The sequence below is a fragment of the Magnolia sinica genome, chromosome 15 (assembly GCF_029962835.1).
Source record: "Magnolia sinica isolate HGM2019 chromosome 15, MsV1, whole genome shotgun sequence".
Taxonomy (NCBI): Eukaryota; Viridiplantae; Streptophyta; class Magnoliopsida; order Magnoliales; family Magnoliaceae; genus Magnolia; species Magnolia sinica.
The window spans coordinates 27162389-27188797 of record NC_080587.1 but is presented as its reverse complement, the minus strand read 5'-3'; the positions used below and the strand labels follow the sequence as shown (position 1 = coordinate 27188797).

The 26409-nt window shown below is 40.3% G+C and overlaps 1 protein-coding gene across 6 annotated transcripts in view; it reads left to right on the top strand.

The window, feature by feature from the left end:
* Positions 1-19003, top strand: part of LOC131227721 (uncharacterized) — a 47401-nt gene extending 28398 nt beyond the window's left edge. For 3 of the 6 annotated variants that reach the window (XM_058223527.1, XM_058223525.1, XM_058223524.1), the window contains 6 exons: positions 11169-11227; positions 11744-11791; positions 11910-12007; positions 16918-16987; positions 17147-17257; positions 18855-19003. In XM_058223527.1, coding sequence (XP_058079510.1) covers positions 11169-11227; positions 11744-11791; positions 11910-12007; positions 16918-16987; positions 17147-17257; positions 18855-18914 — 446 coding nt within the window. In that variant the 3' untranslated portion in view covers positions 18915-19003. The remainder of the gene's footprint in view (positions 1-11168; positions 11228-11743; positions 11792-11909; positions 12008-16917; positions 16988-17146; positions 17258-18854) is intronic. The other 3 variants (XM_058223530.1, XM_058223528.1, XM_058223529.1) reach the window with 3 other exon arrangements.
* The last annotated feature ends 7406 nt before the right edge of the window (positions 19004-26409 follow it).

Genomic DNA, 26409 nt, shown 5'->3' with positions numbered 1-26409 from the left:
AACAATATACCTTTGTATCTTGATTTTGATGTTCCCTACTGAGTGTTTGATGAAATACCTGTAAACTTCTGCTGCTGTTTTACATATCGCAGGTGCACTCCATGTGTTTGAGAAAATGCCGCACATGCTCGATCTTGGCTCGAACTGGCCCAATCTGCTGACCGAACCTAGTTGAGCTGGCCAGTTAGGCTCGAGGACCGAGCCGAGTTGAGTTCGAGTTGGGGTCAACTGGTGACCGAGCCGAGTCGAGCTGTGCCAAGCTCGACTTAGTTCGACTGGCGTACACCTCTAAACCTGCCTCCCTTCCAAATGACTAACATGCATAAGACATCGGAACCGTGCAACATGTTTGCCCCACCATGAAGATCACGTAACACAATTGCGAACAACTCGTTTGTAGGACATCTAGCCATGCAAAAGGTGCACCCCCATGAAGATCACCTGGCACAAAATCAGGTTAGCTCACTCATCAGACATGTCACCTTGACAGTTTAAATGAGACCTTCCGAACAATCTGATTCAATGTTCTAATGTGGCTTAGATGATGAGTGGACTATGTTTTTTATTTATTTATTTTTTTTTTATGGTGATCTTCATGGTTGAGCCTACCTTTTGCATGGCTTATCAATGTTGTTAAATCGCATTAGTGATTGTATGACCTCCAACATGTGACTGCTTATGCGATCGCACAATTGCATAAGCGATCACACAACTTTTTTTTTTTTTTTTTTTTTTTTTTGTTTTTTCGAAAATTAAAAAAAATAAGGAAAATTTGGGAAAAAACTCTTTTTTCCCATAAAGACTCAACTACTCCCATCAATTTTCAAACTAATTTGTGTAATATTATCTATACTACTTCTTCTGTTTCTTTGTCATCTGTCCGCACAAGTTGCTCATCCACGTCTAATGGTCGAGCATCTTCTTCTTGTACTTCTTCAATCTAAATATCAGTCTTCTCCTTTACTGTTAGGCGCAACCCTCGTGCTGCAGCTTGCCCCTCCAACTCTTCTTCACTGTTGAGAACCTTCGCCAAGTGCCGATTCATAAGCTGTGTCTTTGACTTGAGCCCATGTAAGAGACTCGCTAGTAAAGATTGGATCCCCCATCTCCACAAGCCACTCACTTTCTGCCTCCAAATCATCTAGGCTGATGGGATCATAGAATTCGAGCTTTTCTTGTGCCTAGAATCTTTCCTGTAACTTCTGGTTATACTGGACGAAGACTAGGTCGTTGAGTTTCTTTTGCTCGAGGCAATTTCCTTTTTTTTTTCGTGAATGTGTAATATTAGCAATTTAGCATTGAAATTTGAAACTGGAAGTGAATTATAGAAGTTTTAAGTTGTAAAACTTACCAACTCGAATGTACTCCAATTGCGCTCGCAACCGCTTGAAGAACATGTCAAGCCAAGAATTCTCATGGCCAGTTTCTGTAGTGCCGGATCCCTCCTAGTTGGGCCAACTCCATAAGTTGGGGACTGACAACTGCATAGTTAGTTGTGTTGACCATGACAACTTGGACCAACATATTCCTCTCCTACCTCTTCAATTACACTATTTAACAATTTAAATAAATAATCGGCCATTTGAGAATGGGTCGATGCATCCACAGACTTTAAAAACATTGTCCTAATTGGACAATTTACAAGGAAGTTTATCAATGTCCAAATAGATCTATTGGTCTATCCATCAACCATTAACGAATAACCATATATTTTTCAACTTTCTTTGTATTCGGAGATAAAGCTTCTAGTAAACTCCACCTCCTTTTTAAGGCCACTCTCCCTTCATGATAGGTAGGGGGTTTTAAGCAATGTCCAAATTGACCTATAACTTCAACCATTAATTTAAAACTCTTCATCTTCACGGTGGTAAAAGCTACACCAGCTTGATACAACAACTTTGCAATGTACTGAATCATGTTTTTTTATCATTCTTCTTATACTGGTTTTTTAAAGTGGTTTGGGTAAGTCCTTTACCCCTTTGGTCAACCACATCTTCCAGATGTGGTCTACACCACCTATTCATAGGCCCATGCCCATAGGCCCTTTCGACGGCCAGTCTAGATCACCCTATGGATATAGGTGGTATAGATTCATCCAAATCTACTACATTTATGGCCTCATAAGCTTCTCTCTTCATAAATTCGTCTTGTATGGCCAACGTGTCATGTCTTGTTCGAGCACGCTTGTTCATATATTCCATGATTTCCCTATGGATTTCTGGAGTAACATTGGTACATGCTCTTGCATTTGCTCCTGATGTGTGCACAAGGTGTTGTTTTTACCGGTCAATACCACCGGAACTTACGTATTCGCATAGGTCACACACTACATGGGACTTATCACTGACGCTTTGATAGTGTTTAGCCTCAAAGTAGAAGATTGAGAAGGGGTAGAGTAGTTGACCGTGGTATGTGTATGAGACTGTGTATTAGAGTCTTAAGTATTAAACAAACTAAGTAGTAAGTAGTGCATACTACTAAATATTATTTAATATAGTAAGCAAGTACTAACTACTAAGTAGTAAGTAGTAAGTAAATACTACTAAATAAAGTAAATAGTAAAAATACTAAAAGGGAGAGTGTCACTAGCATGGTTGTGGAGTTACAATTGAGAGAGAGAGAGAGAGAGAGAGAGAGAGAGAGAGAGAGAGAGAGAGAGAGAGAGAGAGAGAGAGAGATCACACTCTTGAATCTTGAATTCTAGAAACTAGAAATAAACTAGAAACTAAAAATGAAGTAGAAACTTGAAATGAACTAGAAACTTGAAGTAAACTAGAAACTAAAAAATTAGAAATAAACTAGAATCTAGAAACTACAAAGTACAAACTACAAGTCTAAAATTACAAATTTACAATTTACAAATTACAATGAAACAAAATAGAAGACTTTGTTGTTGGTTGACTCGAATCTTGAGTGTGTGTGAGAGTTGAGACTTGACTTGACTCTTGACTTGTTGAGTCTCTTGAGTTGAGTCTTGACTCTTGATAAATGATAATTCTAATGAAAGAAATCAAGAATAGATCACACAACACAACACAAGTTAGAATGGAGATTAGAAATTTAAAAATTAGAATAAGATATTAGAATAAGAGGAAAGAATAGAGAAAGAGATAAGAGTGGATAGCATATATTGATTCTTCTTCCTGCTTCTTGATCTTGAATCCTTGATTATTGCCTTCAACTTCTAGTGAAAATTGTAAAGAATAAAGATAAGAGAAATTATGAAAGAGATTAAAGAGAATGATGAATGAGAGCAAGAGATTGTGTATTGAGAGTTTTAGTGAGTATATGTTGCATATGGAGGGGAAAGTGCCTTTTTATAGGCAAAACTTCCAAGAAAAAATATATAAGTTCCAATGGTCAGATTTCTGACCGTTGGAATGTTATGTATGTGATCGCATAGTGGCATATATGATCGCATACCATTGCATATGGCATACGCAACCATCGCATATGCCATATGCATGGTTCTATGCCATTATGCGATTGCATAATCGATTATGCAATCGCATATGACAACTCTTACACATGAGATGGGGCAATATGGGCTATACGATTGGCCGAAAAAAATAATAATTTTGCCCCTATTGTCTCCACTGCATATATTCTTTGAAGAGTGAACTCTGGAGGCCCTTGTGGAATGTTTTGTTGTTCTTTGTGCTCCACAATCATGCATATAGACATGCGTACATACGTACCACATATGTATATACATTCACCGACAACACAATCCTCTTTTGCAATGTGGATGTTGTTATGATGGACAAGTTGAGAAAAATAATGAGCTGTTTCATAGTGGTTTTTGGTCTTAAGGTTAATATTCTCAAGAGTGAATTATTGGGCATTTGAATCTCTAAAGAAGAGAACTAGGATGGCGGCGGTCTTTGGGTGTAGGGTAGTGTCCTTTTTGTTGTCATATCTTGGGCTTCCCTTGTGTGTTGGTAAGCTCGCTAAGGGCATGTTTGATTTTCTAATTTTCCTAGTAAATATCGGGAAAAGAGTAATAATGTTATTTTCTCATGTTTGGTGGAATGGCAATCTCCACCTCGAAAATTGATCCAAAAAGGTAGTTGTTGAATATGATTTAAATTTGTGGGCCCCATCGTAATGTATGTGACTTATGCACTGTGTTCATCTGTTTTATCATCATATTTTAGGATATGAGCCCAAAAATGAGGCAAATCCAAAGGTCAAGTGGACCACACCACATGAAACAATGGCAATAAATACATACACTGTTGAAATTTGTTTCATTCTTATGGCCCACAATGACATTTATTTGTCATCTAACCTATTCATAAAGTCACACAAACATGGATAAAGGGAAAACTACAACTATCAGCTTAATCCAAAACTTCTAGGGCCCTCAAGAAGTTTTCAATGGCGCGTTCAATTTTCACCATTTCCTATGGTGTGGTCCACCTAATCTTTAGATCTGCCTCATTTTTTTTTGCTCAAACCCTAAAATGAGCTGGTGGAAGGGATGGACGGTGTGGCTAAGTCACGCACATCACAGTGTGCCACAACTTTTTAGCATTTTTACCTTGGGTTTAGAGATAGTTTCTCCGTCAACTCAACCTTGGGAAGGGTGCAAGAAATGTAGATGGAAATAATTAATGCTCGTTTCCAGTGAAATCTTGATGAATTAGAAAATCAAACAGCCCCTAAACACTTATGGGACATGGTTTGAAAGGGTGAAAGGAAACTGTCTAAGTGGAAGAGCCGACATGTCTACTTGGGTTGCAGGATCACTCTGATTAAAGCAACCTTATTGAACATGCTATTATTTTGTCTCTTTTCAGCTATCTGTCATCTATGCTGGATGGGTTGGAAAGGTTGAGATAGGATTTTTTATGGCAAGGAGTAGAAGTGAAGAAAAAGTTTCATCTTTTAAGATGGCAAGAAGTATGTAAGCCATTCCGAGGAGCATGAATTAGGAAATTGGAGCAGATGAATTCTGCGTTATTAGGAAAATGATTGTGAAGGTTTGGGGTTGAAGAAGGGAGGTTGTGGAGGGAGGTGATTGCTAACAAATATGGTGTTCAGGAATGGAGCTGGTGCGTGAAAGATTTCTCTTCCTATAGCGCTTGGGAGATGTGGAAGGCAATGTGCAGGCTGGCAAACAAGTGTAAGGGAGAAGTCTGGTTCTCATGTGGTGACAGGAAGAGGATCCGATTTTGGGGTGATTCGTGAATTGGAGAGAGCACTCTCCAAGCAGATTATCCGAGGCTAGCCGGCCTTAGATGTCACTATTGATTATCGTTTCTCCATTTCCAAGGACGTAATCTTTTGATCCCCTTCATATCGGTGTAATTTGACTGATGGGGTGGAGTTCATTCGGCTCTTGGAGACTCCATTGGTTCAACTTTCCTGTGGATGAGGGATTCAATTAGGTGGTTTGGGGCCAAGTTGGGTCGATTCTATGTGCTCTGCCCATGTCTACAGTTTGTTGATTAAATCTTCTTTGGGAACAATCTATGATCACACTTCCCATGTTTGGTTCTATGGGGTTCCTGCCAAGGTGACAACTTTTGGTTGGCTAGCATGAAGGAATGGGTTGCTCACCTTAGACAACTTGATGGTGGTTCCCAACTGCTGTGTCATGTGGTTGAGGAATCTGAAATTGGTGAACCACGTGTTCATCCATTGTATGTTTGCTTGTCAGATATTGAAGAGATTTCTCGGCCTCTTAAAAATACTTTGAGTGATGCCGGGATCCATTTAGGTTCTTTTTTCTTTGCTTTGCATGGGGGAGGGGTTGGGGGAAAAGAAAGGACGGTGTGGAAGTTAACTTTGCTTGCTGTGTTATGGACTCTTTGGGGGGAATAGGAGCCAACCAGAGTTTTTGGAACAAATGTGGGACGGTAGAGGACATCTTTGAGAGTGCAAAGTTAGATGTAATTGATTGGATTTCTAATATAAATGTTAGCGACCATAGTGGTAGGCCAGTGTTCTTAGGGCTTTAAATGTTGTATCTCGTTTAATAAAATTTAGTTACCTTATATATATGGAGAGAGAGAGAGAGAGAGAGAGAGAGAGAGAGAGAGAGAGAGAGAGAGAGATGCTTCTCCAGTGTCTCAGAGCACTATTAAGTTTGAGAGAGAGAGAGAGATGCTTCTCCAGTGTCTCAGAGCACTATTAAGTTTTTTTTTTTTTCCAAAGTCCTCAAAACACTAAGCGTTCATTTGGCATCACTACTCTAATCCAATGAGAACTTTCCAATTAAGATCTACTCTAACAAGCTCTTTTTGTTCTAACTCTGGTTTTAAATAAGCTTGATTGTTAAAGTCACCTTTTAAACCTGGAAAAAAAAACCTCTTATTTGAAATAAGCATATTTGATAAAACATTCAAATAAGAGTTTTTTTAGGGCTGAAAGTCGGGTGGGTTCAACCTGACTGACCTGTGACCGACCTGACATTAGGTTGGGATTAGGCAAGATGTATCGGGTTCGGTCTCAGGCTCGGGCTATACAAACACCAACCCAATAAAACTTGGGTTGGGCTCGGGTTGAGGTCTCACGTTGCCCGACCCAACCCAAACCTGATCGATATATAAGTTACTTATAAATTATAACTGAGTGTGGATCAACTATGCTGAAGGCATGAGAAATTCTAGTGCCATCGGGTCTCATTGGTCCACGTCATTTCCGATGACTCAAGCTAACTATATATGCTGAATTTCTCTCCCAAAATAGATTGCGTGCTACACAACACGACTTTTAAAGGAATAGTTGTCCTATATTTTAGCTTGTTTGTTTAGAAAAAATGAAGTTCTTTATGATAAATAACTATATATATAATTAATAAAATCATAGATACAAAAAATAAGACGTGTATTGAAATATAATGCACTAATGTAATAATGAAAATATTAGCATGTATCCACCTGACCAACCTGACCGAGCCCCCTTGGGTTGGGCTTGGGTTGAGAATTCCCAACCCTTGGATTGGGTTAGGGTGAGCAGCAACCCGACCCAACTTGCCCGACTTTCAACCCTATTTTTTTAAGGGGTTGTTGATATCACTTCTAAAAATTACAACAAATTCATTATAAGAGCAATTTCGACGATTGTTTTGGTCAATCTCACAATAGATGGACTGTGCCCCAAATGGCAAAAGAATGTAGGGCCACATTCTTCATTTTTTAGGACATTTGGGCCATCCATTATGTTGGACATTGGGTGTGGATTGTCCAACATATAGAGCCCACTTTTGATGTGGATTGTCCATCATGTGGGCCAAACCTTCAAAGTGGGTCGTCCATCATCCAAGGTCCACCTTAGATGTGGACTATTCATCATTAGGAGCTGACCTTTGTCGTGGACCATCCATTATATGGGGCCCACCTTGATGTAGATCATCCATCATGTGGGACCCACCATCAGTGCTAATTGCCCTTTATGTGGGGCCCTTCAATGTTCAATATCCATCACGTGGAGTCCACATTTGATGTGTCCATCGTGAGGGCACCACCTTCGAAGTGGGTTGTCCATCATGTGGGCCCACTTTTGATGTCCACCATCCTTCATGTGGGGCACACCTTCTATGTGTATCATCCATCATGTTGGGCCACTTTGGATATGGATCATCTATCATGCGAGACCTTGGACGTGGACCGTCCATTAGGTGGGGCCCACTTGATGTGGACTATCCATCACGAAGAGCGACACTTTGATGTGAGCCATCCATCATGTGAGGCCCACTCCGTCCATTATGTGGGCCCACCTTGATGTGGACCATTCATTATGTGGGGCTCTCCACCTTCAATATGTGTTGGTCATCATGTGGACCCACTTTTGATGTCAACCGTCTATCACGTGGGCCCACCTTCAATGCCCACCATCCATCATGTGGGTCCCACCGTTGAGATTGTCCATCAGGTTGGACCCACTTGATGTGGATGGTCCATCATGTTGGACCACACTTTGATGTGGGCCATCCATCATGTGGGGCCCGCCTTTGATGTGAACCGTGCATCATGTCGGACCCCACCTTCAATATGGGTTGTTCATCATGTGGGCTCACCTTTGATGTCCATCATCCATCATGTGGGCCCCACCTTTGTTCTGGGCCATCTGTCCATGTGGGGTCCACTTGATATTGATAGTCCATCATGCGGGGTGACATTTTGATGTGGGCCATCCGTCATGTGGGACCCACCTTTGATATGAACCATGCATTATATGGGCCCACCTTTGATGTGTACCATCCATCATGTGGGGCCTACTTGATGCAAATCATCTATTAGTGGACCATCCATCATGTGGGCCCCACCTTTCATGTGACCATTGACACGGGACAATTAACCACTTGCTTTAAAAGCTCGAACTGTTAGAGCACGGTGAATCAATCCCTTTATCTCATAGCGCAGGCCCCACATCTCATGGGTTAGGACCTCGGCTGAACCCCCCTCATGGGCCCCAAATCACATGGGTACCACCTCTCACGAGCCATTCGCCTCACACAGGTCGCCCACCCCGAGTGTGTCCCTGCATCCTACAGGCTACCCCACTCGAGTCCGGTGTGAAAATGCCCCTGCATTAACCATGCATTATGTGGGCCCACCTTGATGCAGACCATTCATCATCTGGGGCTCCACCTTCAATATAGTTCATTTATCATGTGGGCCCACCTTAGTGATTGTAAAGGGAAGAGAAGAGGGCAAGATGGGAATTACTTAAAAAGTTTAAGGACAAACTTGTCTTAAAATCAGCCAAAAATGTCTTGCCGCTTCTGCCAAATGAGCTCCTAAAAAAAGTGACCTCTCCATCACTTATTTTTTAAGAGGTTTTTTGCTAGTTTCTGAAATGTTAAGTGGTAAAATTAGAGAGCTTTACCAAACAGTCTATTTTCAAACTAAGAGATCTTTTAGAATAAGCAATAGGCTCTTATTAGTAGAGATAGAGCTGTACACGAGCCAAGCTGAATCGAGTTTGACCCAAGTTTGGTTTGGCTTGTTTATATGTCACCCCCTGGTCAAGCTTTACACGAGCCGAGCTTCGAGTCTATCCCTACTGTTTGAGCTTGGTTTGGTCTAGATTATATGAGCTTGAGCTTGGTTTGGTTTGGTCTAAATATCCGAACCGAGCCTACCCAAGTTCGAACTAGGGTCAGCTCGTTCTTTTGGTTAAATAAATAATATACATATTTGGTTTTCACACACACACGCACGCACGCATGAGATAACACTAAGAGCATACAATCTATGACTAGGAGCCAAATCAAGCCTGAATCAAACCAAGCTGAATCTAGCCGAGCTTCGAGCCAAGCCGATACTGCCCTGGTTTGAGGTTGGTTTGTTTTTTTAAACGAGCGTGATGACTCCAAGGCTTGGTTTGGTTTGAGATTCTATTCGTACCAATCCAAGCTGAGTTTTTTCAAACCAATTCGAGCTGAGCTTTCAAGCTGGCTTGGTTTGTGTCCAGCTCTAAGTAGAGATGCCAAACGGCCCCTAAGTTATAGTGCTCCTGGTTCAGTAATCGATCGGAACTGTCCATTAGGTCCGGAACACCTTTCATTAACAACGATGAAAAATCACACTAATTAGATGATCGAGGCCATCCTTAATTTGGCCTTTTTCTGTTGCCATGGATGGGATGGCTATGAATGCCTAACAAAAGTGATCCTTTAGAATCATAAGCAATCCATGGTTTGTCCTAATGAATACATGGATCAAATTGTTGATTGGACTTATTTTGTGCAACTAATCCTGACTGTAAATAAATGCTACTGAACATATGATTGAGATTGTCAAATCAGTGTGATGTTTGCACGGTTGCCCATGAAATGAGTTCTAAACCTAATGTACAATCTAGATCAATGGATTGGATTCTCCAAGTATCCCGTTGCAGCTAGGAGCACTATAACTTATAGTTAGTGGGTGCATGCAGACTTAATCTGACCTTAAATATTAAATGATATTGATCATATGGTTAAGATTGGTAGATCAGTGTGATGTTTGCATCGTAGCTCATGAAATGAGTGCTAAACCTAATGAATAGTCCAGATCAATGGATTGGATTGTCTAGGTATCCCAATACGACTAGGAGTACTATTACTTATAGTGCTTTGAGATCGTTGGAGCATTTCTCATATATGTATGTATGTATGTATGTATGTATGTGCATCTATATGTATTTGTATATATATGGATATGCTTGCACGTTTGTGTATATGTATATGCATGCATGCAGATATGGTTTTGATAATGTCCCCAGATCTTTTAAATGACACATGGGATGCCCATTCATCAATCAGGACAGTTCATTCAATAGTACCATAGGGAGGAAGCCGGGGTGCAGAAGTCACAATGATCGGATGATCCTAACCCTTTGAATGGTGCCAATTTGTGACAGCCATCCAATGTTACGAGCCATAGATCACATGGTTAGAATCATCAAACCAAATTGTTAATTTGGAATCACAAGCAATACAAAGTGGGAGCTGTCAAATAGATGTTTCAAGATGATGATCGGCCTGTTTTGTTTCTCCACTCAATCTTGTTTGTCAAATTTCCATGCTATTGATTGGATGTTTAGGACCATCCGATTGGCTATGATTTTTTTCACCCTGGCTTGCTCCTAGTTGTATGAATGAATGAGCTTTTTAGATCCACGATTGGGCATCCCACGTTTCATACAAAAGGCTTAGGAACATTGCTAACGTCCCATGATGGTGGGGATGTTAGCAAAACCATATGCATTTATAAAAAGCACGAGCAAATTAGTTGCTTGACACTTGTTTAAATCTATATCTTCAACATATCGTTCAGGATGATCAATCATGAAGGATCCAATTTTTTCCTAAACAACTAAACTAAAGAAGAGTCTTTAATTAGATTACCAATACTGGAACACAATGAAATGAGCCATTAACCAAATAAGCTATTCTAATGACCCGAAAAGGCACTAGTAGCTTGATAATGTATGTATGTATACACTATACATGTATCATTGTTTTTGCTTTGCATCTTCATATCCCTCACTACAACATCAACTTGAGGGCATTCTTTCACCATCATGTTATTTCAATTGTTCAATCTTGTATTTCTTCATCTGTCTACTGTAATCAAGATTGGGCCAACATGATTTGGTCTCATTTTCTTTGATCCCTGTCGCCTCCTCATATTTCTGTCTCATATCTTGGTGCACTTTACCACATTGTTCAGTTGTGCTTCATCTCCAAATGGTAAAGAGTAAAGAGACATCCTTGCAGAAGCTGAGCCATGTGAGTTATGATCTGTGTTCAATGAAATTCTGTCTCTTGCCTTCCAGCTAAACATTCATTTGCCCATATAGGTGGAGAGGCTAATTCTGTTGCCGTTCCCTTGAGTTCTTGAGTCTTTATTCTAGTTGAATTGGGAACTCATTTCCCTCTTCGTAACGTTATTGTTTAATAAGATTCTCTCTGATTTTTTAAAGCAAAAAAAAAAAAAAAAAAAAAAAAAAAAAAAGGAAGAAGAAGAAGAAAAGGATTATTGTATTTAAATGATTCCCCTCTTTGATATAACTATCTGGATACTCGAACTTGAATTCTTATGCTTACAATGCTAGACTGCTTTACCACTATGACATTGTTTGCAGCTAATTGATTGTATCATCAACTAAAGATGAAAACTTCTTTACGAGCACTATGACTTGTAAACACTATAGTTGATGTGGATGGTGTTTCATTTCCCCCGTTTGAATATGTTTCTGGATATCTTTATTGTTTGTGACCTCTCTTCTGCTATGTGGCTTACAGACAGGGAAGTCAAAGCACTATGGCTTCATTGAATTCGAGTCTCCTGAGGTTGTCCTTTTTGTTAAAAAATTTCACATGTTTTTCAACATTAAGTGCTCAAATTTCAATTTCTTCTATTAAATTTACTGGTATGGTTTGTCTTAACAGTATATTTTGATGATTGTAGGTGGCAAAAATTGTGGCTGATTGTATGCACAACTATTTAATGTTTGAGCACATGTTGCAAGTACATCTTGTTCCTCCAGAACGAGTTCATCTGAAGCTGTAAGCAATTTATTAATTTAGTTAATAAATAATTTTCAACCATCCGAAAAAAAAAAGGTTCCATTAGCTCAATTAATTAATGATTTTCAAAACAAAGTGCAATTAATTAAAATTCATGGCTCAAAACAAAGCTGTGGTCACGAGTTCAAGAACCCATGTGGTGTGTGTGTGGGTGTAAGAGTGTGTAATTCACCTTTCAAAAAAATAAAATAAAGAATAAAGAATTATATTAATACATGATTGATGTGAAGATAACACTGGGTGACCTTTTCTATATTGCTAACTTTTCTAAGTTCTACAATGCTGCTTTGTTTCTATTAGCTTAGGACCTGTTTGGATACACGTTTTGGGATGTATTGTATTGTATTAGGAGTTATGATTTGAAGTTTACCGTGTTTGGATTGGAATGAATAGGAATTGAATCCCATGCATGCGAATACAAACTCTAACCAAATTTTCGAACCGACGGTAGAGTATTGTCAGTGGGTTCCGTTGCCGTCAATACTTCGTATTCATTGCACTGTATTCGGTAGCGGATGAAAGTTTGAAATTTGTACGATTACAAGATATCTGGTACCTATGCGGTGTAAGATCGGGACCGTTCATTTAGTACATTTCAACGTGAAAATCATCTAGGCTAGAATTCAGAAAGTTGCATACGTCAAACAGGCCACTTGACCCAATTAAGATTGTACAATACGCAGACATAATAAGTCCTATCCAAACATTGATTTGTATAATGTATTGTATACTATGCCAAACAATACCTCCTATCCAAACATTGATTAGTATCTGATTGATTTGGATGTATTCTGAAAACCGTCCAATGTATACATGAACAGTACCCAAATACAATACAATACAATACTATATGCGAATCCAAACAGGCCCTTAAGTAGTTTGTTGGGTGCATTTGCTTCAACTAGTAGATTTATTAATATAACTGCTTTTGGTACTATAGGAAAGGCATAAATTTTAATAAAATGATTGCATGACCTTGTAGCCATCAGACACATAGATTGTCCACATAATCCTCATGTGCCTTCACACATCAGACACATGTTTGGAAATTGGGTATTTCATCTAATCTGCTGGTAATGTCATATTGTTCGGATTCATGTTGGAAGTTATGGCATAAGTTTGATTCTGGCTGCAAACCTGATGCAGTCCTCCTTTATCTAGGGTGGGAACCAGCAATGAGAGCACAAAAACCCCATAGGCGCAATGTGATAGACTATTAAATAGGTTGATTACAATCAATCACTATCTAATAGTCTATTACATAGGTTGATTACAATCAATCACTATCTAATAATCTATTACATTGGTTGATTACAATCAACGAGTGGGAAGATTGCAAACCAAGAAGTTTACCAAAATGATCACCTTTGGGTCCATAGTTCATGAGAGTGGAGATATTGAAAAGGATGTTGCCCAATGAATTCAAGCGGAGTGGAAAAAATGAAGACATGCCTCCAGAGTTTTATGTGATTGTGGGCCAGAATGTTTTGCAGTTAAATTTTATAGGATGGCTATAAAACCAGCCATGCTTGGTGGGACAGAATGTTGGGCAGTTAAGGAACAACATGTCCACAGGATGAGTGTGGCTGAAATTAGGATGTTGAGATAGATGAATGACATGACAAGATAGAACTACAAGTGAATGCATTCAAGGGAATTTAGGAGCAGCATCAATAGGTATGAGTTGAGGGAGCGTGGGTTTAGATGGTGTAGTCATGTGAGAACTATGCATGTTAGCAGTGAGTTGACATAAGTTGAAGGTTCTAAAAGGGCAAGGGGAGGGCCCAAAAGGACGTAGGTGGAGGTATTAAGAAAAGATTTGATGCCCTATGATCCAACTCAAGTTATGACCCTTAATAGTGGAATGACGGAAAAGGATTCATGTAGCAGACCCTAGTAAGTTGGGACAAGGCTTAGATGATGATGATGATCTTATCTACTGGTACCCTCTAATGAAATGCCTCTACAGTTTGGGTATATGGTCCATTCTCTAAACAGACCACCACCTTTCTTGAAACTAACGGTAGACCTACCACAATCTCATACACAAGACTTCTTTGTCAGCTCCATCTTTCATGCTGTTGACAATCTTGCTAAGATGTGAAATACCAATTGTTTAATTGTCATGTCCTCAAGTCCCACCTTTTGTGGGAAGAGCTTAACTCCATTCGTGCTAGATGGTTGAAGCAATGGTTCTTGGGAGGTGATTTTAATGTCACCAGATTCACCTACAAAAAATCCAATGCTGGCCGCGCCTCTTGAAGCATGAAGACCTCAGATTGGGTAGTTGGCAATGAGCTGATAGATCTGCCTCTGGGAGGCGTAAGTTTCACATGGACAAACGGCTAGGATCACCATGTCCTCTCTTGGCTTGGCAGATTTCTGGTTTCAACTTGCTGGCTGGAGAAGTTTCCCCTCGTGCAGCACAAAGGTCTCCCTTGTTCAGTGTCTGACCACTGCCCAATCTCGTTGGAAATTGTAGAAGAGAATTGGGGCCCAAAGCCCTTCAGGTTCGAGCTCATGTGGCTAGAGGTGGAAGGCTTCTTCGATCAGATCAAGTGGTGTGGGAGTCTCTACAGGTTCAAGGATTTTCAGGGTTCATTTTAAGCTAGATAGTGAAACTGTTAAAAGGGAAGCTAAAAACCTGGAGAAAGGACTTGTTGGAAGCAGAGAGGTTGATGTTGACAGTAGCCTTTCAACAATTCAATCACTGGATGTCAAGCAGAAGAGGAAAAATCCATAAGGGCTAGTTTATCTCTTGACTATATGAACAGAATCAAGCAGAAGGAGATCAAATGGAGACAACATTCAAGAGTCGTTTGGCCGAAGGAAAGAGACAATAATACTCGCTTCTTCTATAGCATCGCAAGTGCCCAGGCCAGGTGCAATAGGATCAGCAACATTACTGCGAAGACAAAAGGATTGAAGACAAGTCCTTAGTGTGCAATCACATCGTCAACTTCTACAAGAACCTGTTATCTGCTGAAGGTTGGTCTCACCCAAAGCTAGACAATTTGGAATTCCCCCAAATCCTTGTGGCTTATTCCTATTCTCTTGAAATCCCAAGTTCTGAAGAGGAATTCAATGCAGCGACGTCTCTTTGGGAAGAGACAAGGCCGGGCCTTGATGGTTTCTCTATAGCTTTCTTCAAAGTCTTGAAGGGGGACCTTATTAACATCATCTCCGAATTTCTTGATAACGGTTGTCTACTATGGGAAATTGGACCTTCGTTTAAAGCCAAAATTCTCAAAATCTAAGGGGTCGACAACATAAAAGACTTTTGGCCCATCATTCTTATCGGGAGCCTTTATAAGATCCTAGCCAAGATTCTTCCAATTTTCAGGTGGTCTTAGGGAGAGCCATCTCAAAAGCCAAGGCACTTTCATAGCAAGCAGGCAAATGCTTGATTGTGCCCTTATAGCCCACGAATGCATCAACTCCTGGCTCAAAGAAGGAAGGAACTGCAAACTGGACATCGAGAAACATTCAATCATGTTGATGAGGACTATCTCAATTACATGTTGGGTCGCATTGGATGCAGGCAAAAATGGCGAAGATGGATCCATGAATGCATCTCCTCAGCAAGATTCTCAATTCTTATCAAGGACTCCCCCAAAGGATTCTTCAATGCCTCAAGAGGTCTTCGGCAAGGAGATCCACTTTCCCCATTCCTCTTTCTAGTGGTTGCAGAGGGCCTAAGTAGACTGCTAGAAAGAGGAGTTTCAGTTGGCCTAATCAGATGTTTCAAGGTGGCAAATTCAGGTCCCCAAATTTCTCATCTCCAATTAGCCAACGACACCATCCTGTTCTGTGATGCCGAAGAAGTAATGGTTGACAACTTACAAAAAATAATAATTGTGAGATGCTTTGAAGCAGTTTCGGCTTAAAGGTCAACATCTCCAAAAGCGAGTGTTTGGGCATTTGTCTCTCCAACCTAGAAGTAGCCTAAATGGTGGAGGTTTTGGGTTGCCTAGCAGGTTCCTTTACTTCAACTTACCTTGGGCTCCCCCTTTCCATTGGCAAGCTGCCCAAGCACTTATGAGACAGAGTGATTGAATGGGTTGAAACAAAGCTTTCCCGATAGAAGAGTTGATCCTCATTTGAGAGCTTGTAAATGGAGGTAAATGGGAAATGGAATTGGAGGTAAATGAATTGGGGAGTAAATGGCTTACTCAGTTGTTTGGGATGGGAGAAAATGAAATGCATTTGAAAACCAAATATTTTGTTTGGATGGGAGTAAATGGGAAGAATTGGAATGCATTTGAATTTTTCAATATATTCATAGGAATATATGTGATATACCAAATCTACTTTAATGTCCCAACTTTGTACATATGTGATATTTAATAGAATAATTATAATAAGCCCATTGAAAAATCTACTTTAGTAAAGAATGAGGAAATTTCGAGCCTTGAGTAGGCCACAAACGCAAGGATCACAAGCAAGCAACTTGCCAATGTTTTTAACCATCCATTTAGATGGCCAACCTTTGGATGGTTTGTATCATTCTTTTGGTGTGATTTTAGTGATGTACCTGATAATCGGATTGTTTTGGAGTATCATCAACATTCCACGTGTATGACGGACATGTGCATAATGACCCCTTTGTTTCCTCGTGCAACTTTCCAAGGGAGATCAAAAAGGCATATCACCCCATTTACTTCCAAATCCTCTCTCGTGGAGAGGATTTCATTTACATGCTCATTTACTCCCATTTCATTTCATTTACATGCATTTACTCCCATCCAAACACACCTCTAATGCCGTTTACCTCCATTTACTCTCAATTCCACCCATTTACCTCTATTTACTTCTATCATTAGTGTTGGTAGCTACATTGATGAGGTCAATTTATGTGGATGGCTGATCGTTTCTTTGTTCTCTTGTAGGTGGTACGGCATAAACCATCGACACCAGCCGTTGGATTGGCTAAAAATCGAACGCAAGCGGCATGACAAGGTAACCTTTTTTTTTTTTTTTTGAAAAGGGGCACGACAAGGTTTTCCGATAACGGATTAAGAGAGCACTTATTGTGGTTGATAATTCATATACATTCTCTTTTTCTTTCTTTCTTTCTTTCATTCATTTTAATAATAATAATAATAATAAAAAATTCAGGAAAGAACGGTTGAAGAACACCGTCGATTGGTGGAAGGAATCCTGAAACGAGACAAGAAGCGGCGGGAGAGAATAGAGGCTGCCGGTATTGATTATGAATGCCCAGAAATTGTGAGAATGCACTCTCCCTTTTTTTTTTTTTTAATGTATGCATAAATTTTGAATCCTGAGGGTGACTCGTGATTCACCTGAGTCAAGGAGAACTGATCACCTATAACCAGTTGTACATTACAACAAATTTCCACCCCTTTTTACACCAGAAAATTTGTTTCCCCTTTTCAAGGGCCAAATGCTTGTAAAAATCGGTTAGAGATGATCGGTACTCCAAATAAAACAATTTAAAAGATTAACACAATCAGGCTGAGTCAGTCAAGTTTTACTGAAGTCAGGGCTCAAGTCTTGAGTACCCATGTTGCCTTTGCATGGTTCGGAACTGAGCATCCAATTCAACTTGCCCACGCCATGTAATGTAAATAGGAGCCGACTTTGGCAGACGCGAGATGCATTGCTGTTCTTGAATGTGCCCGCCCAGTGCTCTTAGACACATCAATGGTCAAATCATCCATTTGTTCTATCTGTTAGATTCACCCTATATATATATATATAATTTTTATTTTTAATGGCATGATGATTTTTTATTTTTTTTTACACTCCCACTCACACTACATGGGCACTCGATCCCTGGTCTCTATGTTGAAACTCTTGCGAGCCTACCATGAATGGAGACCCTTTTATGGCATGATGATTGCTACCAGACAACGCTGGCAGTAGGGCAGGTTGGTGCTCAACCCTAGCCAAACCCAAGGTTCCTATACCTCAACCCTAACCCAGGTTGGGTTGGGAATTCTCAACCCAAGCCCAACCCAAGCGGGCTCAGTCGGGTTGGTCGGGTAGATATATGCTAATATTTTCATTATTACATTAGTCTATTATATTTTCAATAAACGTCTTATTTTTTTTACCTATAATTTTATTAATTATATATGTAGTTATATATTGTAAAGAAGTTTATTTTTTCTAAACAAACAAGCTAAAATATAGGACAACTAATCCTTTAAAAGTCGTATTGTGTATCAAGCAATCTATTCGGGAGAGAAATCCGGTGTAGCTAAAAGTCGTATTGTGTATCAAGCAATCTATTTGGGAGAGAGAAATCCGGCGTATCTTATTAGCTTGAGTCATCGGAAATGACGTGGACCAATGAAACCCGACAGCATTGGAATTTTTTGTGCCTTCAACACAGACGATCCGCACTTAATTATAATTAATTTGTAAGGAACTTGTATATATTGATCGGGTTTGGGTTGGGTCGGGCAACCCGAGACCTCAACCCGAGCCCAACCCAAGTTTTATCGGGTTGGTGTTTGTATGGCCCAAGCCCGAGACCAAACCCGATACATCCTGCCCAAGCCCAACCCAATGTCGGGTTGGTCAGGTTGAACCCACCCAACTTTCAGCCCTAGCTGGCAATTTGGATCAAAGGTAAGAGTAGTCCATTAGGCAGAAACAGTCCACTTTGATAGTATGTGTGGGAAGAACCATTTTGATTAGATGACCATAACCATATCTTTCGTCACTTGGTTAATCATTAGTTTCAAAGATTCGGGCTCAAGACTATATTATCAATCATGTCTAATATTTGCATGCGGTATTTTAAAAGATGGTGCATTTGGCTGTTGCTTATGTTTTTTGTGCTGTTTTAACACAGGTGGGGAGTTTTCAGCCTGTTCCGAAGAAAATCAGGTTTGAGGAGGAAGAAGAGGATTAGACCTTTTTCACAGATCTTGTGATCTTATGTATCATAATCTTACTGCTATTTTCTAGAGCATGATATAACAAGGCTGTGTGGTTGGTTGATTGTGCTTGCGATTTGTCAAATGAAGGCCCAGGTCCAGCCAAACTGATTTTCGGACCTACAGGCCAGCCGAAAGCAAGAGAGAAATATTCACATACAAATGTTATACCCGAAACTTTCACATACAATGCAATGCTTTTTTATGCAAACGTGTCACATGTGTAGAACATCTGAGCTGGGAAAAATGTGGGCGGCACACCACAAAGATCACCTTGGGTGAAAGCCATGATGGTCCACTGATCAGGTGGGCTACAATGTCCAAGGCATAGTTACAGATGCCTGAAAACTCTTTTTAACTCCTTTAAAAGTCCATCCGGGTGAAAGCCATGATGGTCGACTGATCAGGTGGGCTACAATGTCTAAGGCATAGTTACAGATGCCTGAAAACTCTTTTTAACTCCTTTAAAAGTCCATCCGGGTGAAAGCCATGATGGTCCACTGATCATGTGGGCTACAATTCTAAGGCATAGTTACAGATGCCTGAAAACCCTTTTTAACTCCTTTAAAAGTCCATCTGGATGAAAGCCATGATGGTCCACTGATCAGGTGGGCTACAATGTCTAAGGCATAGTTACAGATGCCTGAAAACTCTTTTTAAGGGCACGTTTGGACGGGCGGATTGAATGGTATTGGATCGGTTTAGGGTGGATTGCACAGATACCAACGTAATTAAAGCAGTGTCAGTGGATTGTATCCAGTCCCACGGTTTTCAGAAATCCAACGTCCAATATTGTGGCCCGTTTGGACGGGTAGGCTTATCCAGGGATGCCATTGAGCTTTCCTGCTTGGCCGGGCATGGGCATGTATTCCAATGGCTGGCATGTTTGGGAAGCATGGGCATTGGTGGAAACGGATTGGCTACTCCCCTTGCCACTAGCCCCGTGGTTGGTGGTCGGTGATCTGTGGGCCCCACAATGATGTGTGTGTTTCATCCATTTTGTTCATCCGTTTTTACAAATCATTTTAGGGCTTCATACCAAAAATACAGTGGGATATAAATCTCAGGTGGACCACACCACGGGAAAGCAATAGAGATAGGATATCCACCATTAAAATCCTCCAATGGCAGAGTGTTCTGTTTATTTGACATCCAATCTGTTGATTAGGTCATACAGGCCCAGATGAAGAAAAAAACACATATCAGCTTGATCCAAAACTTTTATGGCCCCCCAAAAACGTTTTAATGGTTGACGCTCATTCAACACCTTTTCCTGTAATGTGGTCCACTTGAGATTTTTATGTTTCTCATTTTTTGTCTTGTGCCATAAAATGATCTGGAAAAACAGATGGACGCATGGATGAAACTAATATATGTTATTGTATGCCCCACCTACGGTGGTAGGGTAAGCTCTGTGGGGCCCAATGTTATGTACTTGTCTCATCCACGCCGTTCATCGTGCCAATGGAATCCAAGTAAATATATATTCCATTCGATGAAGCACGACCATATCTCCAGTGGACCACACCGAAGTTCTGGTACCATCAATCAAAGTTGATCTCACGAACTTAAACATCATGTGTGGAGAAGTAAACACAAAGCTTGCATTATATTACAACCGAGGAAACAGAAACTAAGAAATATAATAACATAAGCATCTTTCAAGATCGGGTGCTAACCTCTTGTTGATGAGTTTCAATTAACTCCAACTCTCACTCTAAGTTAGATTGTGTCTTGACCTCCTCGCTCACATGTACAAGACTCGACGATCCTGGATAAGAAAGACATAATCGGTTAAACAGGGCGAACTGTTTCCATATGTGTTTCTGCAAATAGAAGTATTGTATTGCTACCCAATCATCCATGTGTTTCTGCAAATAGGAGTATTGTATTGCTACCTAATCATCCATATGTGTTTCTGCAAATAGGAGTATTGCATTGGTACCCAATCATCGGTATATAAAAAGAAATAACAAAAGATAGGAATTTGTCCGATGACTTGTGTTATTTCTGTCTTGATCAATTGTGCCTGTAACCGTAGGATAAAAAGGAATAACAAAACAAATCACAAAGGATAGGATATGTGTTTCTGCAAATAGGAGTATGGTATTGCTGTCTTGATCACTTGTGCCTGTAACTGTAGATGCCAGTCTTCTTGTTTTGGATGATGCGTCAGATGATACTCAGGCTACGTCTAACATTTGATACACACACACTTTGAGATTATACATGTGGCATATTAACTCTAATAAACCAGTTACATTATACAGCTCAGTCTCCGAGTCAAAATCCCAAGATCAGATTGGTTTTGTCTGTGGAAATAGGACTGTTGGATATGATATTGTTTGATTGTAACTGTTCAATAAATGTCCACTAGTATGGTTCAGATTTCACAACTGGCATCCAAGTTGCACCAAGCCTAGTGATAGATTGAAATTGCAAAACAAAGATTTCATAACTGGTATCCAATGTTAAACCAAAACTAGTAAGGACATTCAAACCCAAATGAGTCCTCTAAGATCCATAACCCCTGCAGTGAAGTTGCAGACTGGTTTTTAACACAAGCTCCAACCTCCAACATCAGATAAGGAGTTACAAAAAATGCATGGAAATCCAAATACAGACACATCTCACAACATGCAAAACTGTAATGATGAAATTGAAACTCAAAATCCGAGAACCATAAAGAGAGATTAGAAAAAGGTTGGACTCTTTTCCACCCTAAAACCCAAACTTAAAGCCTAACAATGTCCAACAATAGTTGCAGTAGACATGAACAAAATCGAATATAGCTACAACCTTTCTTTCTTTTTTTTCTTTTTTCTTCTACAAAAGAAGGGCAGAAATCCCTACCAGCAGAACCCAAAAATTCAAAATACAAAACCAAAACACAAAATTATAGAGAGATTATTCAAACCCAAAAACTGAAATGTGTTTGAAACACTTTACAGATTGATTAGACTATAGACATGAACAGAATCCAATAAAGCCACCACCTTTTTTTGGAAAAACAACCAAAAGAATCCAAAAACACCAAAATTCAAACCCAAATTTAGAATTACAGGGAGATTCTTAAAAACGCCCCAAAAGAAAAATCCATTAACAGAATCAGAGCTCAAAATTATAGTACCATCAAATCCAAATAATCCCCAAATCCAAAACCCAAACTCAAAAACACAAACAAATACCTAAAACCCCAGAACCAAAATCCACGGAAAATAGAACACTGAGATTCTTTCAACCCCACATTTCAAACTAAAATCCCAACCAAACCTAACAACAACTGCATCAGGCATGAACAGAATCCAATAAATCCACTAACATCTATTGAAGAGAAAAACTAAAAATACAGTATCAGCAGAATCCAAAAAGTCCAACTTTCAAAATCCAAACTCAGACTTACAGAAAGATATTTAAAAGTTGTAGTAACAAAATAATATTTAAAACCCCAAAATGCAGAACCCAAACTCAGACGAACAGACAGATTCCTGGGACCCAAAAACCAAAATCCATGGAGAATAGCACAAAATGGATCAGATTATTTCAACACGACATTCCAAACTCAAATCCCAGCTTCCTTCCAGCAATAGTTGCATCAGACATGAATAGAAAATCCAATTAAAGCTACTTGCTTTCTCAAACAAAATCAAAGAAGCAAAACAAGAGAAAAGAGAAATCACAATGATCCGTAACACTTGATAACTAAAAGAAAAGGCAGAGTTACAGGTCCAATGGTAGACACATTGATCACCCAAATAACTCACCAAGGTAGTAAAGAGAAATACACGAATAACAATCCAAGCAAGTTCTGAGAAAATCCTAGGTAATATGACATTCTAAGAAACAGTAAAGTAAGATAGATGATAGTGACCATACCAGAGATCTTTTTCAAATCCAAGGGATGAGATCAATGACCTTCAATTCAGTGAAACCATGCCACGAGTAACCAACAGATTTCCACAAAAAGCTTATAGCATTAGGTATAATAAGTCAATATAGTTGAAGTATTTTGAAGGAATCTAACTGCACATATGTATTTGGAATCCAAAAGATACTCTAAACCAACAAAAATAGATAAAAGTAACCATACCAGAGATCCATAGAGGTTAAAAGACCAACAATTTCTCTACAATATCGTCTGATTCATTAGCAATTTAACAAGGGGCCCTACTACAACCTAAGAAGGTATAGGTTGAAGTCACATTGAACCTAGAAAGTAGGGGGTTTGGCTTCAAGTCCAAGGCAATACACAGAAAACCCATATATATCTCCACAAAATTATTCAAATAACCCAAAACCCCCATTTTCATGGTACTTCATAGATTGAGAAATTACATTTCCAAAACCCCCCAAATAATCGAAACCCTAATGCGAAATATCAGAAAACCCAAATGGCCATACTCCTTGATGTAGGACAATTAACCACTTGCTCTAAAAGCTCGAACTGTTAGAGTATGGCAAGTTAATCCCTTTATCTCATAGCCCAGGCCCTATATCTCATGGGTTAGGACCTCGGCCAAACCCCCTTCGTGGGCCCCAAATCACACGGGCCGCCCACCCTGAGTGTGTCCCCGCATCTCACGGGCTACCCACTCGAGCCCAGTGTGAAATGCGCATTAATCACCCCTGGTAAGGAGTCTCGAACACGAGACCTCCCCTGTGGGCCCCAAATCGCATGGGTCACCTACACCGAGTGTGCCCCTGCATCCAATAGGCGACCCCACTCGAGCCCAGTGTGAAAATGCCCCTGCGTTATTCCTACAACAAGATTAAAGCACTTTGAGAGTAAATATACTAGTATATTTAGAAGTGTAATACTGAAATTGAACATGCACACCTATTTCACAAAAACCGGAAGCCATGACATCCTACCAGACAACGCACATACATCTAGGAGGGTCATGGCCTTGTGATAATAGGGGGGTTTCACAGGAATGAAAAAAACCCCATTCGGCCCCTCAGATGCCACAAAAACTACATGAAAAATAAACATGCATGAAGGATCTATAGTACAGCGTGGCGTATCATGCCGGGAGCGAGGAAGAAGACCTACCTCTGCCCTCAGGCCAACCGTTAGATCACGATGGCAACGGTGGTGGATGAATATGGCCATCGTGACCTTCCCGCAACTTATAAGCCATTTTTGCGAGAAAATCATCCTCCAGTCATGACTCCTGCCATATCTTTGCCATCTCCAATCCCATCCCGTAGTCCGTACACTGGACTACGGACGGGTCTGGGATGGGCTCGAGGTGAAATCTAGCGCAGGGAGAGAATGATCCTACTGGATTCGACAATCCAACATTCAATCCAAGCAAACCCCCTTTCGTTCTTATCCAGTCGCCGCCCAAACAAGACTTCATATGGACGCTGGCGGATTTGACGGTCGAATCCATCTTAATATGTCCGAGTACCACTCAATCCGCCCATCCAAATGGGCCCTAACTCCTTTAAATGTCCATCCGGGTTGAATCTACTGGACTATGCCGAGCAACTAAAAATAATTTGAAAGAGGTGCTTACTATAAACATTATACGTAGAAATGGTTGCGAATTCTAATCAACCTATGTAACAGTCTACTAGATGGTTTTCTAGTTGGGAAAAGGCTGGCTTAAATGATGATGGTTAGTCTGGTGTTGCAATGGTTAAATGTCTCTCTTATGATGGCCAACCCACATTGAAGGTGGGGCTCACATGATGGACGGTTCACATCAAAGATGGACTCCACATGATGGATGGTGGATTCTAAAGGATGATGGATAATAACATAGATGGTGAGCCTCACGTTAGAGCAGGTCACATCAAGCTTTGCAAGATTTACTAGAAAATCGAGTTGCTATAAATACTCCATTCCCTTCATATTTCAAGCATTCCCCAATCATCCCTAAAAATAATTCATACTCATCCACAAATAAGCGTCCATCGCATCGAAGAGAGTGAGAGTGAGGAGGAGAACCCAACCCTAACACCAGCCTCTTGAGCCAACCCAACTTTAATCCAAGCCATTTGATACGATCCTTGCGACACTACCATCCACCCTTCTTCAATTAAGTTTCATGTATCCCATAGCATTTGCATAGCGTTCATTACATCATTTAACACACTTTGCACCAAATTGGCTCGAAAGTGTGCTTTGAGTCTTGTTGATTTAATCGGATCCCGCCCAACAGAAAACATGCCAATTACTTCACATTTTGTTATAAGCATTACATACATCAAATACGAGAACTAAATTTTAAACCTTAAAAATAGTTAAGATAATGTGAAGTAGAGATCGTACATCGATATGGGCAGAGCGGATGCCTAACAACTTCCCTCTCTATAACCACAGTCTCTTACTTAGAATCCCTGATCGCAATATCAAAGAGTTATCTTAAGGTAGGAAATATTCGGATCCATATCCTAAAGTTTCTATATGGTCTAGCCAACTGTAGAGATGAAGAAATTGGCCAGTGGCGACTATGGTCAAACACAAATCAATCAATTCACAAGCACAAGAACCCTCAAAAGAGGCAACCCATGGAGAAAGCAGCCTTGAGTCGAATCCAACCCTAAATCCCAGTGTCCATAGGGGCATTAAGTATCCAGAAGAGGACCATAGATTACAATAGTTGCAAAGGAAAAATGACGGGAATCAATAGATGGTGGATGAGAGGAACCATCAATAAAACAAATTTTATTTTTAGCACTAAGGGCAACAAGCATGACACTGCTCCAAGTAGCATAGTTAATTCCTATAAGAGGTTCAAAGACCAACATAATCCCAGGTTGACCATAATGATGTAGATAAAAAGGGTGTGATGGATCGAGCTTTGGTGGGGATGAAACATTGGATGTTTTGGAGTATATCTAAGATTAGTAATTGCGGAAGAATAGATCGTGGATCCGTGCAGAGCCAAGATGGAAGAGCAAATATTAGATATAAGGTCTTGACACAACACAGATGGAGGGTCTCAATGCTGATTTCTAATAGAAAAAGGAGAACCCTAGATGGAGAGGTATACGGTTAGCGGTGCTTAGCCAGACCTTGGTATGATCAGCTAGGTCAATGGTTACTACGATCATGTAGAGAAAGACAAAAGGACTGTTGTTGGTCGAATAGGCTGGTCCAGGAGGGGTTGTGCTCACAACGGACATGGATTGTGGTCACGGGATTCAGGGAGGATGGACAATGTTAATGGCGAGGGAATGCCTCTAACCATATAAAGAACTAGATTATAGAGTAGAGGTTGTCAGAGAGGGTGGCACTCTCACGGGACAGGGGCAGATAGGGGGTCGCAGAATTGAGGCAGACGAGGCTGCGAACCGTGATTGAGAAGGATGGGTTGCGTGCAGGGGAGCGGGTTATCAGAGAGGGTGGCCTATTAAGTCTTAAACCCTCCGCTAGGGGTGTACATCGAGTCGAATCGAGTCGAGTTGGCCTCAACTCGACTCGGCTCGAAAATTGGCTGACCTCAGCTCGAACTCGGC